Genomic DNA, 17,925 nt, shown 5'->3' on the forward strand with positions numbered 1-17,925 from the left:
CCCTTGATAGCTCAGTTATACAGGTCACACTGTATTTCCTTAACCAACCATTCATTATCAGGATCATAATAAATGGTCAAAATTTCTATAGAAACTTATAAGAACAAAATTCATTTTTAAAATCAATGTTAAAGATATTAAGTACCTGTCATCGTCCCTTCTCCTTTCTCTCCTGCGACTATCTCTGTCTTCATCCCTACGCCTTTCTTTTCTTTCTTCTTCTCTTCTTCGTTCCTTTTCTTCCCTATCTTTAGCTCTATGCGCCTGAAATAAATAATACCATGTATACTGAAGTCAAGGATAGAAAAATAAAAATGAACAAAAACTATGAAAAACCAACCATAATTTCTTCTAGGGATGATCTAAGCCTCGCGTAGCCAACATGCTGCTTGCCCATCAGGTGATCATCTATCCTCGATTGGGCATCACCAACTATAAGAAATGCACCGCATACTTCACAGACCTCCATTTGCTTTTCTTGAGCTGCAGCTAATTCCGCAGTCTAGAAAAAAAATCAAATTAAAACAATAAGTTGACAATAATGATAAAATCTAATATCGAAACTGAAATAAAAATATAATTATGATTTAAATAATAAAAAATAAGAACAGCAAACCTGAGACCAAGCGCTATTTTCATTCTGCTTCTGGAGGGTTTCCCTTTCTTCTTTCAGTTGATCACATAACTTCATTAAACCTTGGGCTTGTTCTACGTTTCCTTCTATACCAGCAGCTTCTGCTTCATTAACGAGCGAATTAATTTTTTCCGTTAAAAGTTTAATTTGTTCATCGTTTCGCTGGGTCTGAGCAGCAGAAATAGTTGAAGGCTAAAAACAAAAAAAAATTGTAAAAAGTACAATCTTGGTATTTAAAAACAAAAAAATCAACACGTCAAACTAGAAATCATTTTTGAAAAGTAGATAAAATTAAATAGATAACCTTAAGGACTATCATTACAGTGATATCTCTCAATAATGATTCATTAATGATATAAAAATTAAAATAATAACAAAATCGTATTGTTGGTTCATTCTAACTTACAAGGTATCTTAAATGATAATATAACTTTATCATCATTTCTTAAAGAGTAGAACACATGATTGCTTCAATTACATTAATAAATTTTATATTTTAATTTTTTAATAAAGTTAATTTGCTGTTTGAGAATAAAATCTATGTGAGGAGCAGTTTTGAAATATCAACCCGTAAAAAATATTGCCGTACGTGTTACTGAAAATCTATACCACTACAACCCATGAATGGGTCAGTGATTCAGTACTTAGTAAGGAAGTACTGGTTCCCGAACAACAGAGAGCAAGCAGGTGATTTGTTCATGATCACTCTTGACCAACAGATTTACCACAAACTAAGGGTATTTATTCACTTTATGAAGCCAATTGAACCCTCCCCCCTGACCTCTCTGAGGGATGATTGGAACCCAGGTCCTTGGAGTTAATAGCACCGCGCCTTTACTCACTGAGCTGCTCAGCTTCCCAAATAAGTCAATTACATAAAAGTAGTGGATGGAATTTGAGAAAACTGATTGTTTACTATTTTAACATTTATCTCCAACTTTCATCCAAATCTGGGAAAAAATGAAAAAGATGAGCCATTTTTGAAATATAACTGCATCAAAGAAAATAGACTCGCACAAGCAAGAACATAAGTACTGGGTGTAATTTATTTCAACATATCCCTAAAATGAAATCCTTGAAAATTTTAACGACTAGATAATTAAAACTAAAAAAATGAACTAAAAAGCAATTTCGAGCAGAAAATTCACAGCATGAGCTAAATTATGAGGTAACACTATAATGTGTAATAAAAAATTAGTAGCAGTAGAATGACCAATGCACAATTCACATTTCTGAAGAGGATTAACTAAATTTGAACAAGAAATGCAACTGCAACTAACCATCTACTATCTGTGCACATGTTAAAGCTAATTTCCACATAATAGACCACACAGGCACATTGATAGAGAACTGTAGCATCTAACAATCTAAAAAGACCAACCTTATATACAACTAAATCTCAAAAGACCAACCTTATATACAACTAAAAAAACTAGCAGACCTCTTTATATTTGAAGTGTGCCGACAGTTGAGCAGTTTTTGTCATTCATTCGCCAAAATGAACCATAAGCCAAGTTAGGTTTACTATCAGTTGTAATATTACTTGCATGACAAATAACTATCACATATAAACATGCCTTAATAACTGATGGATACTCGCCAACTGCTAGGTTACCAAGCAAAACTGAGCCTAACTTTGGTATCCATAGTGACTACATTAACACAATTAACTAATCCCACTCCAAAAAAGATAAAATTAGACGATAAAAAAATATGATTAAACACTGACATTATACATTAAAAAAATTGATAATACAGTAAAAACCATTTTTCATGAATCTTAAAGCTTAGTTAACTTAAAAGTACACAAACTGCAATTATTGATTTCCTTTAATCATTACCAATAAGGAGTTTATGATTAGGTGCCATCTGAACTACATATATTAATTTGATATACTTCGTAATTACTAAACAATATATTTGCTACTCATGAGAAATCTAAATAATTGAGCAAACCAACTACAAAAGTAATTGCACGAGTTGAATACTACTTAATACTCCTCCCAAGTAAATTCAAATTAAACAGATAACATAACACACTGCTCACTTCACAACTATGTGCGAACATATAAATAAAATAAGTTATTACTTACTGGTTCACTTTTATTCATTAAAGCAAGGCGTTGTTTTCCCTTCATTATTTTTTTCTCCACTTCATTGAGCATACTCTGAGCGAACCTGATGAATTCATCTTCATAGGCCTGTTTCTTATAGCTAGTAGATTTTTCAAATAGTGCCTTAACTTCATCATCATGAACCTTTGGGCAGGTTCCTAAATCTGCTCGGGTATTGACAAACAAATCATGTGGACAAAATTTGACCATATAATACTTGCAGAACTGAAACAAAAAAACCAATACAAATACATAAAAGAAATTATGATAACATTTTCAATAAATAGTGTACAAAAACTAAATAAACTTTTAATAAGTAAAATAAAATTAATTGATGAAACAAATTACACATACAAAAGAGTTTTTAAATTGTGAAAAGTAATTAAAAAATGTTCCCTCATGTAACGGCTATCAGTTGGATAGTGAAATTAAATAAAAATAAAAATTAACAAGGTAAAATATAATACCTCGGGATCTTCCCAGTTGAGTTCTTTCGTTTTCTCAGTCGGGGCGAGATTTCGATACCTGCCCATTAATTCATCTAATAAAGCAGCAGCCGCTTGGACCGCCATGTTTCACACAGTGAAGTTTTCTTACGCAGCAATAACAACCTGCCACGGCCAAATCAATCAGACAGCTTTCGGCATTTCATTAAAAAAAAAAAAAAAAAAAAAGTGAACTTTTAAAATAACATGTTTGTTAAACGAGATATTTATTCTAAATCAATAAAAACAATAACTAGACTTTTCAATATGATTTATTAGATGTTTACTTGTTTTATGATTAATAATACTTTTCATAGAACCTGGTTCCAGTGAGCTACTGAAGAGGGAAAATTTCCATCTAAATTTAATTACTACCAGTTCAAAAAAGTTTATTTGCGAATTAGACTTGTATGTTGAAAATAAATAAAAAATAGACATTTCTCAGTAGCCATGAGTTTTTGGTTCTTTCAAGTTCTACGCTCTTGTTCACAGCAAAGGGGACAGAACCTCCAAAGATGCCCGTTAAGGATTGACTAAAATTAGGTTCATAATGTTGAACAAATAATATTTAATATTAATTTCAACAAACAATATGTTATGATCTCAATAGATTCCGAGACATCTAAGCCAGGAACTATTTCCTGGCTTAGATGTCTCGGAATCTATGGAGGGGGTCGAAATTGTTCATAAACCCATTAAGTGTAGGTTGAAAGTCATGTTTAGTGGAAATGTGAGATACTTTTTAATAATTTCCTTGGCTCATAATAAATATTTTCACTGTTACATAAATGAATATTTTTTAAGCGTGCGCCTCCTGGTATCGTGTGGACTTAATAGGGAAATTCGACCCTATCTGTATCAACAAGGAAGATTTTTTTCTCAATAGTTAAATCCATTTTAGGTCACTTAAGGTACCGTTATTTTGCTGGAAATCAAATCAACGGGGATTTTTTTAACGTAATCTCGTTCATTCAGCACATTTAGTACCTCTACCATTATTTTCATAAGGGTAATCATTCGAAACAACTACGGGACTGTTATTTTACTTAGACTGAACAGGTGAGGCGTAACTTACCCACATTGATGATAGTAATTGACCGAAACGACTCTACTCAAAAAATATCATATTACATATACACACCCTTGGAGATTTGTCTGTTCAGTTTATGTAAATGCTTTGCATCAAGCTGACTTAGTTACTTTCCGTTCACGAACGACAGTCGTTGTTAAACATACTAGTGAAATCTGAATTAAATTATCAATTTATTGTTATTTATCCTTTATTACAATGTAAGACGCACTCATAGAAAGAAGGAATTATTTTATAATTTTTTTTTATAAATCAAATAATGATAGACATTAAATGACAATATTTTATTGCTTTCCCAATTCTATTGTTCACAGTTTAATCATATTTACACTAGCGGCATTGTTTATATTTATTCATTTCTTCATTTATTTCATTTAATTCAACAAGTTCTTATGGAGGATACGTCCTCATAAAACATGTTAAAATCCTAACTCTCTTAACCCATGCAAATAGTTAACTTTTCATAACAAAACTAATTTACAACTTAGTACTTAAATAAAAACTGAATTCTAACATTCATTTTACTATTTCACAGTTTATTAAGTTAATAAAAGCATAAAGCAATGAACAAATATTCATGAATAGTGAATAATAACTAGTTTAGAACACGCTTAAATAAATATGACTTAAAAAAGTATTTACCCTTTTTAATTTCGATCAATAAAATAATATGACAATTCAGAATGTTAAAATAATAGTTCGAATAACTGCCAAAAGATAACAGCACAGATCAAGAAATGTAGAAAGTAATACTTCCGATTAAAATTGCTAGAGGTCAGCACCAACCATACAGCCGTTTTCAAAGTCGGAATATAGGCAGAAAATATTTATAATAGTTTAATTAACTGCAAAAAGATAGCAGCACCAATCAAGCTAGGTAGAAATAGTAACTCCAATAACCGCCGCAAGAGGCCAGCACAATCCGGTCATTTCTAGTCCAGTAGGAAAATTTTTATTTTATATTAGGATATTAGGAAGCCATAGGAGATAAACTAATCAAATCCTAGTCAAGACTTGTGTTGGAACGAACTTACCCGATAAGTTTGTTCCAACACAATCGTAAGGGCCAGACGGAATTGTTGAGCTCCTTTATATTCCTAATATCCTAATACTAAATAAAAATTTTCCTGCAAGACTTCGGAAAGACTGCCTGAATAGTGCTGCTATCTTGCGGCGGTTATTGTAACTACTATTTCTACCTAGCTTGACTGGTGCTGCTATCTTTTTGCAGTTAGTTGAACTATTATTATTTTATAAAATTAAATATTTTAGCTATACTTTGACTAGGGAAATGGCTGTTTGGATGGTGCTGATATCTAGCGATGCTAATCGGAACTATTATTTCCTGCTTATTTTGATGTGTGCTGCTATCTCTACGCAGTTAGTTGAAGTCTAAATTGTCATTTATTTTTTTTTTAATCAGAATTATATAAAATAGGATGTATTATTTTTCAGTCATATTTGTTTAAGGGCGTTCGTAATTAGTTATCATTTACTATGCTTGATTACTTCTACATGCCTTTATGCTTTTATTCACTTGAAAAACTGCTGATAAAATGTAAAATTGCAAAATAACAATGAAATATTGTTTCTTAAAATAACAATCATTGACTTTGACTTTAACTGTTACAATAATTCTACCTTTCTATGAATGTGTGTGTTACATTGATATAAAATATCTATAAAAAACTTCAAATTATATTAGAATTTAGATCTTAAGTACAAATAAGTAAATCAATTTTGTAATGAAATATTAAATATTTACACAGGATAAGATAGGAATATGTTTCATGAAGACTTGTTATAAATGAAGAAGTGAACAATTCAGCTAGTGTAAATGTGATTAAATTGTGAACAATAGAAATGGGAAATAAATAAAATATTTTCATTAAGTGTATATTATTATTTGATTTATATTATTCACAAAATGGTGTGTGTATGTGAACAACCAAGCTCCAAAAAGAAAAGTTGTAAGAAATTACTTATGATCCCTGGGATTTAACAGCAACTTTATACTTGAATCAACTTATTAGAAGTGCCTCTTTATATCCTGTATTTATTACTTGTTTATCATTTTCTCAAAAACAGCGAAATAAAATTAATTTGATCATGAAGAATTCAACACAATTTACATGGATTAAGAGAGATATACTTTTAACACATTTTCTGAGAGAATATGCTCCCAAAACTTGTCATATAGGAAGAAATAAATAAAGATAAGATGTAACAAAGAAAATAATTTTACACGTACATGAGCGTACGAAAGTAGTTTATTGATGGAATTCAACATAAGTGGTGAAGGTACACTTCAAAATGATGCCACAATCATTGAATATGGGAGGTAGGGTGGAGCAATAAAGCTACATAACAATTAATGAACAAAAACAACATTTTAGTGTAGTAAGTAATGTTTATTTGAAATAAGGAAATATATAAAAATTATAACTATGTATTTGTTACAGTATTAAATTAGCAAAACTAACTGATGATGTAGAAAGCTCTTATTTTAATGATGCGAAGAAAAATGACATACACCTGTCGGTTCCACCTGAAAAATAAAATAAAATAAAAATGTGTTTCCTCAACAATAAATAACATTAAAGCATAAAGCAATAAATAGCTTAATTGTAATCAACTTTAAACACAAAACAATTTACTTCATATCTTTACCATAGAACTGGAAATATACAACATAAATTTAAATTAATCAATAAATTGCTAGAAATCAATACTTGATGGAAGAAAATGGGTTCATTTTCAATTTCAGCACACCAAAAAGACATGAATATCAGCCAAAATTATCAAATAAAATTTTTTGTTATGGACCAATGAAATTTATACAATTTTTTAAATAAATGTTCATCGTTCGGTTTTTTCATTAACTGTAATAGTTTTTATTATTATAAGAATAAAAAATTGCTACCATTCAAACTATCAATATATTTCTATATTTTTTCATTTAATATGCAGAGGTTCAACTATATATATATAAAAACAAAAAAATTAAATAAACCTATAATTTTAATTTCATAACTTATTTTGTCAATATTATATTTGTGACTTTAATCTCATCTTTCTTTTTTGTTTAAGTTTCAGCTCTTGGCGACAGCCTTCATGATTGGCCAATCTATTAAAAATAAAATAAACACTAAGTGTTAAAGGTTGACCATAAATCGTTATGAGGACGATGGTTGGGACGATGGTCAACAAAGATACACAAATAAGCAAAACTGGTTTATTTCTGCCGACATTTTGATCTGAATTTCAGGTCTTTCATCAGGGCTGAAAAACAAAACAAGATAACAAACAACCTTAATTCAGATAGCAATAATAACAAACAAACTTGGAAATATACATAACAACAAATTAAATAGATACTAGATGATACTAATAGAAGATATATAAAATATTTTCTTCCATACATTTCATTGTGTTAATTTAAATTGTTTTCACTATCTACATATATATTTTTAAACATTACTAATATATTTTATTATGTTAATTTAAATTACTCATTGTTTACATTTTTTTCCTCATCTTTCATTATGTTAATATCTTTATTTACATGAGCACTGTCTGATTTTTAACAAAATTTTTTATCATTTACTTTGTATATTTCTTACCTCTACGAAATTATATTTTATCTTTTATTAGTATCAAATACTATCTTAATTTATTGCTATGTATATTTCCAAGTTTGTTTGTTATTATTGCTATCTGAATTAAGGTTGTTATTCCGTTTTGTTTTTCAGCCTTGATGAAAGACCTGAAATTCAAATATATAAATAAGTTTTGCTTATTTGTGTATTTTTGCAGACCACACCCCAACCATCTTCTCCTCATAAAATAAATATGATTGCACCCTTACCATTTTTTCCTAAACTAATTGTTGAACTTGACATATAAACGATGACTTACAAGTGAACAGAAGCGAGGAGTGAGGTAGAGACTTGAGTGGAAGAGAGACCTCAGAAGGGCCTGCCCCTGGGAGGCATCATGGGCTGGTCTCCCTGCCCACCGCCTCCAGACTTGGGGTTCTTGATCGTCTCGTCGACGGATAGGATGAGGGACACTGCTTCACAGGCTGCTTCCAAAGCATTTCTCTTCACGACGGATGGCTCCCAGACGCACTTCTCCATATTATCGGAGATATCTTCGAGTGCTACATCAACACCCTCCCAGCAGCTTCCTATAGAGGATTTTAACATAACATTTTAGTATCAAAATTAATGTTCACAACATTTAATCATTATGGATTACTACCTATTACTACTAATTGAACAATACAAAATCTATAGAACCCATATCCTGAAGAAATAGTCGTTTGATAGAGACAAAACATGGAAAAAAGAAAAAGACATTTGACAATCCACACACTTCTCTGGAATTTAGAGATATAAAATAAAAAAGCCACAAGAAGAATAAATGTCAACAAATACTTCCATAAAGTTGTATTCATAATACCAAAAAATCTTAATAAGACAACAAAGTGATAAATAAGTAAAAAAATAGTTTGGAAATAGAAAAGATATAAAAAAAAAAAAAAAAGCCGAAATGTCACTAAAATATTTAAATATAAAACAAAATTTTTTAAAAAATGAAATAAATAATCTTGATATTGCATAGTTATATTTTTATACAACGTGGGTTCAAGGAATATTTTTCCTCAATCATTCTCATTGATAATTAATAATTTAAAGATAATTCCAACTATAATAAAGTTATTTAACATCTTTAGTTTAACATGTTAAAGTGTGTTAAAAATTCCTTTTTTTAGTATGTTAAAACATTATAACCAGTTGAGCTCAACACTATCTTGTGTTGTTTTGATAGGTTAGTTGGTCGTAGTTCGTGTTTGATTTGTGTTGTTTTTGTTTTGGATGCTTTATTAACTCTAATAAAGTAATGGATACAAAATTAATAACAAAACAATGGGAAAAAAAATAGGAAAATAAACAAGGAACAGGTGAGGAGGAGGAAAATTGGTCATAGTTCGTGTTTGATTTGTGTTGTTTTTGTTTTGGACGCTTTATTAACTCTAATAAAGTAATGGATACAAAATTAATAACAAACCAATGGAAAAAAAAATAGGAAAATAAACAAGGAACAGGTGAGGAGGAGGAAAGATGATGTGACGAAGTAGTAGGAGATTTTAATCATCTCTTTTAGATCACGAGATTACAAAACCAGTTGTCAAGAAACAGTATAGGAATACCAATAGTAGAATAGAAAAAAAAAATCAGATTAGTAAATAAAGAAAAATATTTCATTAATAAATACTAAATGAAGAAAAGTCCAAAACTTCTCTAATCCCCCTGAATACATAAACATTTAATACCAGCATCATTTTTTTCCCCATCCAATATATGTAAATACACAAAATAACACTACATTTGTTTGTACTTAAACACTGAAGTTCTGAAATTGAAGCCGAAAAGTTTGCACAATAAAACAAGTACCACTTATTAAGTTTTCTACACTCCCGACTCCTCCTCTTCCTCCCTTCCCCGGACCATCTTCATCTCCTCATATTAAATCCAAGGACAATAATAAACATATCATTCTAAAATAAACTATTCTAGAATACTCCTTACTCACCTTGAGCGTGCTTTTGTCTGAGCCTGTTGAGGATAGCAGTAGCATCAAAACCAGCATTGTCACACAACTGTCTTGGTATAATTTCCAGAGCTTTAGCAACCGCTCCTATTAACAACTGTTCTTTGCCAGCAATAGTCCTCGAATAGTCACGCAGCATTTTAGAAAGTTCCAATTCAATAGCTCCGCCACCTAGGGAAGAGATTATAAAACATAAATATATCAATTTAAAAATGATAAATTAGAACTAAATAGATCTATTTTTGAAAAAAAGTAAGAATTAATGAGTACAGATCAATTGTGAATATTGTTCAAAGATCTAGATACAAATCAAAATATTATTTATGATAGTATATTAGAAGAAACAGGCTATGCAGAAATAAGTTATATCCATAAATATTTGAAATCTATAAATGAAAGTGTATAACAGATATAGTTATTGTATAGTATATTAGTTAATCATATATATTTAACTAAATAAATAATAATAGAGGCAAAGAGATTAGGCAAACTGTCCTACAGGTATTTCATACAATATAGTTAATTAATACTTGAATATATGGAATGAACCAATGCACAGGGAGAAAAAAATAAGTTAACTTCCAATTTTAATTTTCACTTTTTGTTTTTGAATAAAGCAAATATTGTAAGTTTATAGTAGATAACTAATTACAAACAATAGAACTATTTACAGACAATGAGGTATAACTCCATTGAAGAAAAAAAAACCAACCATGAAGAAAGAAAACAAGCCAGTAAGATTCGTCCAGTTAGCATCAAATGATAATGATATTAATTCATCATTCAAAATCATTTATTCAAATTAAAAATAGAAACAGAACATCTCAATTTGGCCAAGTTTAATTCCTTTTCTGTATCAAGTTTTGTTTTTAATTTTATTCTTTTGGTTAAAATATATGTTAAAAATACAATGTAAAGTTAATTCTGTGACTTTATTCAAATCTCACCATACAGTCCACTATTCAAATATTTAAATTCCAATACAGTCCACATATTTTTATTCACCAGTCCTAAATCTATTTATCTATTTTGTAATAATCAATATATTACAAAAGAAAAATAAATAATAAAATATTTAAAATTTAAAAGTGTGAACTGAGAATTATGTTAAAAAATAAAACTTGTTTCCACAAACCAGCAACAACAGCATCATTCTTAATCGTTCTTCTGACGATCATGATGGCGTCATGTAGAGACCTTTCCGTCTCCTCGAGGAACTGTTCAGCTCCGCCTCTCAGTATCATCGTGCAAGTTTTTGCATTTGAACAGCCAGCGAACAAATTGTACCTAAAAAAAAACAAAATTATGAAACTGAGCCTAATATATAATAAAAATATGGGCAAATGAATGGTAGGTACTGAAAGGAAATTAACATAAATATAATAGGTCCAAAATAACCTTATAAAAGGGAAATTTTATAAGCTAATACATTTTTTGGGGGGGATTTTCTAATGCAAAACTCCAGCTTCTTTTCATGCAGGTTGAAACCCCATAATGACAAGACCATCGATTTCATTAAATCCATCGGATTGTTTACTCAGATATGAATCTGATTTGTACATTATATAACATAATATAATTATTTATTAATTGATATTATCACTATTTAATTACCAAAATAATTAATATCATAAATTATTCTATTATAAAAAAAAATTGATATTTAGTTTAATAATTAATAATTAACCAAATAATTTTTTTTTTAGTAATAAGGACAATGAAAACCATTGGTAGTTTTTTGCCCTCAAATTCAAACAACCCATATTGACATCATTTATTGGTTCTAATATAAATCAATATAAAAAAAACAATTTTTAACACAGATTTCTTTTATGAGTAAATAATGCTTAAAAATTAAATTGAATCTTTTTTTTTTTTTTTTTGTTAAAAATACTATGCCTGATGCCACCAAAGATTATTTATTATATTACTGTGTGTCTTTTCATGTAACACTGCTCCATAAAAATGGTTCATGTGGACACTTCCAGATGAAAATAGATATCTTTACTTCCTCTTGCCAAAATGATCTCTAGAAACCAGCTCTATATCTGTTTTTTATACTTTTCAATCAAAAATATCTATTTATTTTCTTTAAAATATTCAAAATAAAAAACTCAAATTCTTAGATTACACGAATTTTCCATCAAGTTATATGAATAATTCAGTATATTGTGAGAACAAAAGGACTTTGTACGTGAGTCATAGTTCAATTTTACAAAAAGTGCAAGTATGATACCTGTCTCCGCCGATTTGCTTTTCTTCGAATAATTCACAAGTACCAAGTACCGAAGCAGACATGTCTTTAGTAGTAGTAATCATGGTACCGCCACAGGCTTTTTGCGTCCTTTTGATATCTTCTTCAGCAACACGACCGGCACAGAACATATCTCTGTAAAATAATTATAAATAACTTAAAAAAATATTTAAAAAAACAAAAGAAAATCTTTATCTTTAAAGACACTTTATAACAATGTTAAATAAATCGTAATCACCTGTCAGCAAAATACTGAGTTGCAACATCGCCGATGGGAAGTTTTGAAAGCACAACCTGAGCTCCGGATTTAACGATTGTGTCTAATTTTTCATACAAAATTTGCCATTCGACATCAACTACTTTTTGATACTCCTGTTAAATAATAAAATAAGAATATTTAAAATGAGCCAACTCGCTACAAAAATATACAGATATCACAAATTAATAATCTATCTCTTTGAGACATAGATTGTAGATACTTAAGAGATAACTTTTAATTGAGCCATTACATTACTAACTATTGCTTTCTCACTAGAGAAGTTGTAAGTTTTTTTTTGTCCTAAAATTAATAAGTTTTCTTTTTTTAAACATCAACATGGCACTTTAGTAAGATAGCACTCAAATTATTTACCAAAGTCCAAAAATTAAGACAAATGATTTTGTTTTTAATAAAATAATTACCTCTACATTGTCAAGCCTGATCTCAGCATTGTCCCTCTCGGCCTTCAATTCCAATTCAATGTTGAGAATAGCTATTTTAGGATTGATATACTTCTTAGGCTGCATTTCGAAACCAGCGTAGGAAAAGGTTTTCTTAAATGCAACTCCAGAGACCAGTAAGGATTCCTAAAGAACATAAACAATTTTCATAAAACTGTCAACATGTAAGAATAAAAATAAATATTTTTTTTTTTTCAGAGTGAAAGTACTCAAATGCCAATTAACACATTTTCGCAAAGAGCCACCAATAGCAAAATGAAGAAAATTCGTTATTAGTATATTACAGAAAATAATTGATTCTAGTTCTTTTAATTATAAATAAAAATAAATAATAATTTTTACCAAATAGAGATAATTCTAATAAATAACTGATTCCAGTTGCGTCATATAAAAGTCCAAACATAAACAAAAACGAAGTAGAAGCATATAGAAGAATTTTAGTTGAAGTTTAAGCATTTGGATGTTCGGATATTTATTTCAGTTGTATTATTGTTAACTTTCTGACACAATTTTAATCAAAATATGTCTAAAATGGATAGCGAAAAAGAAATATGTGCCGATAATTTATCTGATTGTGAGTATAGAGAAAACATTGAACATTTTTCAGAATCTAATTTTGATAATAATGATATTGTCATGACAAGACACTAGCTCTTACATCCTTTACAATATAGTGATATACTAAACAATTGTTACAATGCAGCAATATACAATTTACTTTACTTTACAATATAGCAATACAACCTTTACAATATAGCGTGTAATATATACTCTTATATTGCTATATTGTAGCTAATAATTGCTACATAGAATATTGCTAGTATTCTGTATATAACAAAAACCTAGCAACAAAAAAGGAAAAACAAAAGATAATATAAAATAAAATTTACCTCTAAAGCTCCGCCAGGTACTTTCTTGATCCCGATGAGGTCAAGTGGAAGGAGCTCATCCAACAGAAGTACAGCATCGACAACCATTTTAGAAAAGAACTCCTTCTGCTGATGGATCAGTTTTGAACTTAGAGCTGTCGCCGCACACCTCTCCAGCAGAGAGCGATGTTGTTCAGCGCTACTCTTTTCAATCTACTCAAACAAGAAAATATATTTGTTATAACGAAAAAAATCTATTATTCTGAAACAGATATAGAAGAACACCACATAACCATATTCCCCATATCAAAAATCTTCCTTTTATTTCCTCCTATTTTCCATCAGGTACTTTTGTTTTAGTTTACATGTAAAAACTGAAAGAAACTTTGTGTACTAAAACCTTCTTATATAATCTCCCGACTTTTCCAGGTTTATCAGCTCATTTTTGGAAACATTCTATGTCAATTAATTAGTAATAGTAGAACATGACTAAGAATGAGTAGCCTAGTTACAAACACGACTAGGTCCGTTATACAAAGTTCCAAGATCAAAATTTTTTTTTAAATGAAGATACTGTTATATAATTAAATTAAATTAGTTTAGATTAAAAGTTTGGAGAAGTGGAGCTGAGCGCTATTAACTAGAAGTGGAGCTGAGCGCTATTAACTAGGAGTGGAGCTGAGCGCTATTAACTAGAAGTGGAGCTGAGCGCTATTAACTAGAAGTGGAGCTGAGCGCTATTAACTAGAAGTGGAGCTGAGCGCTATTAACTAGAAGTGGAGCTGAGAGCGCTATTAACTAGGAGTGGAGCTGAGCGCTATTAACTAGGAGTGGAGCTGAGCGCTATTAACTAGAAGTGGAGCTGAGCGCTATTAACTAGAAGTGGAGCTGAGCGCTATTAACTAGAAGTGGAGCTGAGCGCTATTAACTAGAAGTGGAGCTGAGCGCTATTAACTAAAAGGACCCACGTTCGAATCCGGCTCTGACAGATAATTATTTATTCAGTTACTTTAGCCGTGAGTCAACCTTGTGGGTTTGGGAACCCTCCGGGGCCCATATAGCTTCATAAAGTGAGTACCGTTAATTTGGGAAGAATCTGGGCAGTTGAGTACGATTCTAACCGAATTGCCTCCTTGCACAACCGTTGGTCTAATAACAGTACTTCCTTACAAAGTACTCAACTCCTGACCCAAGGGTTGTAACAGTACAGATTTCTGTCATAAATGTTTATTAGTTATTAACAAATAAAATTACAAATTAAAACATATATCAATCATTTCACCATAATCTGAAATAGAATAATTTAAAAATTCAAAGAAAGATGAGAGGTATTTTGGAGTCACGTGATCCAAATAATGTGCTGTGATTGGTTCCATTTGTCCTGACAGTTTTTGTAACTTAATACTTGTCAAGTCGCCACCTTTTTTTTTTTTTTTTAAAAATTCATGTATTTAAACAAATTTTTAGCATTTTTCTAGTTTTAGCTTATTTATTAGTACTGATGATGATACCACATGATGGTAACAAAGTTTAATTCGTTTTGTGAAACTGCCACAAAATGTTCCACGGCTTGCTATTCAAAAGTAAAATGCAGATACAGACAGAGTGCCCGCCCAATACACCGCATCTAGCCTTCTCATTTATTTACTGATCTCAGCATCTCTTATACCGTAATTTCATACATATATACATATATTTACCTTAACAGCTAGGCTGTTGACTTTATCTAAACACAATTGGGTTGCCTTCCTTACTGCTTTCATCATGATCCTGGGATGTACACCTTCATCAACATACGGTTTCAGCTGCTTGAGGATTTCACTAGTGATAAGGACTACGCTTGTAGTACCATCTCCAACCTGGTAAAGGAAAGAGAGACCAGTTTTTAATAAAATAATCATCAAAACGGACAATTGGTAAATTCATTTTTCTCTAGCAACTTTTAGATAGTGTAATATATAATGTTATGTATTATACAAAGTGATGACTGTTAAGAATGGCAATTTAAGTACAAAATGAAATGACCTATAAGTACTCAATGTTTCAGAGGTCTTATTCAACATAATCTATTAGGACAAAGCCAAGAAGTGCATAAATAAATCAGAATATCTTATTATAAGTTGGCTTTATAGATTGATTCAACTAATTGTATTAGTATAAGCGGTATAAATTGATTGAACCAAGAAAAAAATGAATATTAATTAAAAAAATTGTAGGAAGATAGTTTAGTTGGCAGTGAAGAAAGGGAAAAAAATACTATTTATTGGTAACCAATATTTTTTACTACTTTGCTGTTTATACAGCAATTATTAAAAAGCTAATAGCTGAGTAGAAGTTATAGAACCTTGACTACACCCATTTACTTTTCTTGACCACCAACTGGACTATCTTCCTATAACCTATTGCATAGGTTCGACTTATAAATCTTCTAATATAAAGAAAAACGTTTTGAATAACTTAATAAGCTCACACTAAACATAAAAATAAGATATAAAATAGTAAAAAAAATAAAAATCTAACAAAAAAAATAAGCTAGTCCATTCAGGAGTAAATACACATGAAGCATAATAGAAAAGAATATTGAACCCTATAGTATTTACTTTCCTCTTCTATCTTTGAATCTCTGTCACATCATACTTAATAATTAAAAAAAAAAAAAATCAATGAACTCACCAGCTTCAAGTTCAATAATTATTTTACATCAGTGTCAACATTTCGAGTTACAAGAAGCCATTCTCAAAAGTGAAATAATAAATTAAGTCAATGCGATAAGAATTAGTTTATTCTAAGAAATATACTAAGTATTATTTCTTTCATTATTGTGACCTATACTTTTTAAAAATTTATAAATGCTTGAAGGTAAAAAAATTTAGAACAAAAATACAACACATATATTTATTACATTTTTGGATGTTACATAGATACCGAGTCACTGTAAAGATTTTAACACATTAAAAGGGTATGCTAAATCATGATGTGCTAAATTTAAAAAGTTTTAACATGCTAAATGTTATAAGCATAGGATTGTGAAGGATTGTCTATGTTATATGTCAAATGCTGACGTCAAATCCTAGCTGATTTTCTGGGCTACTTGTTTTGTAACCTTACCTTCCAGAACATTCTAATTATTATTTTTATCCATTACTTTATTAGAGTTTTTAACTATTGTGTCATTTGAGTAAGTGTCGAAAATTAATTTAATACTATGAAGAAGTCACCTGAATATATGATTTTTAGGTAATGAAACAAATACCGCATGACAGGGAAACTTTAAAAAAGTATAGGTCATATAATAGGGGTATTCATGATGCTGTTTTAAATGCAAAAAGTTTTAAGATGCTAAATGCTACAAGTATAATAAAGTCCATGTTATATGTTGATTACAGAGGAGCTCATGATGGATTTACGGGTTTTTCTCCCCCATAACTTTATCCTTTATTCCATAAATATTTTTAATCTATACTTTATTAGAGTTTCAAAATGACCAAAACAAAAACAACTACACAAACTATGAGCAACTAACCTATCAAAATGAAAGCAGACTTAATGGTGTGGAGCTCGTCTGGTCTGTTTTAATACTCCATTCTCCATTTAGTAGACCCACTAATGGGCTCTAAACCATCTTAAATATTATAATGTTTTAACATGCTAAAATAACAAAATAATTCTCCATTTAACATACCTAAAGAGTTAAACTAAAGATCAGCAATACCCCAAATAGAACAAATTATACTTTGTATATTTCTTAAACTCATAATCTTGAGAATAACTGAATAAACATGTAAAATAATAAATAAACTTGTAACTGGCGAGCTCATTGGATATTTTTGTTTTTAAAATAATAGAATATGTATATGAGGAGAAGATGGTTGGGGGTGTGGTCAGAGAACAACACAAATAAGATAACAGAATTATTTATTAGTACCAATGTTTCGGCCAGAATTTCTATCCTTCATCATGGCTAAGAACAAAAAACAAAAGATAACAACCAGTGAATAAACGATATGCAGAATAGAATGAATAAAGTAAATAATTGTATATAATGAATATAGATAAAAATAAAATAATGAAAGAAGCGAGAAATAAAATATATATTATAGGTAATTAAATATCTGAGTAAAATAACATAATTAATGAAAAAAA

The 17,925-nt window shown here is 29.9% G+C and overlaps 2 protein-coding genes across 6 annotated transcripts in view; both read right to left on the reverse strand.

The window, feature by feature from the left end:
* Positions 1–3,397, reverse strand: part of LOC106692659 (luc7-like protein 3) — a 17,412-nt gene extending 14,015 nt beyond the window's left edge. For all 5 annotated transcript variants that reach the window (XR_010843386.1, XR_010843385.1, XM_014438722.2 and 2 more), the window contains exons 1-5: positions 3,216–3,397; positions 2,728–2,973; positions 617–826; positions 341–502; positions 146–264 (exon numbers count right to left, since the gene is read on the reverse strand). Coding sequence is in view for 3 of the 5 variants with exons in the window: in XM_014438722.2 (XP_014294208.1) it covers positions 146–264; positions 341–502; positions 617–826; positions 2,728–2,973; positions 3,216–3,320 (842 nt within the window). In the remaining 2 variants the exon portion in view is untranslated. The remainder of the gene's footprint in view (positions 1–145; positions 265–340; positions 503–616; positions 827–2,727; positions 2,974–3,215) is intronic.
* A 3,316-nt stretch (positions 3,398–6,713) lies between these two features.
* CCT7 (chaperonin containing TCP1 subunit 7) overlaps positions 6,714–17,925 on the reverse strand; it is a 15,650-nt gene continuing 4,438 nt past the window's right edge. Inside the window, exons 3-11 of the mRNA XM_014438744.3 lie at positions 15,483–15,641; positions 13,804–13,995; positions 12,875–13,039; positions 12,432–12,565; positions 12,176–12,328; positions 11,075–11,226; positions 9,922–10,110; positions 8,242–8,512; positions 6,714–6,871 (exon numbers count right to left, since the gene is read on the reverse strand). Coding sequence (XP_014294230.1) covers positions 8,292–8,512; positions 9,922–10,110; positions 11,075–11,226; positions 12,176–12,328; positions 12,432–12,565; positions 12,875–13,039; positions 13,804–13,995; positions 15,483–15,641 — 1,365 coding nt within the window. The 3' untranslated portion in view covers positions 6,714–6,871; positions 8,242–8,291. The remainder of the gene's footprint in view (positions 6,872–8,241; positions 8,513–9,921; positions 10,111–11,074; positions 11,227–12,175; positions 12,329–12,431; positions 12,566–12,874; positions 13,040–13,803; positions 13,996–15,482; positions 15,642–17,925) is intronic.

The sequence above is a fragment of the Halyomorpha halys genome, unplaced genomic scaffold, assembly GCF_000696795.3.
Source record: "Halyomorpha halys isolate HHAL.00 unplaced genomic scaffold, Hhal_1.1 Scaffold65.1, whole genome shotgun sequence".
In the NCBI taxonomy this organism is placed as follows: Eukaryota; Metazoa; Arthropoda; class Insecta; order Hemiptera; family Pentatomidae; genus Halyomorpha; species Halyomorpha halys.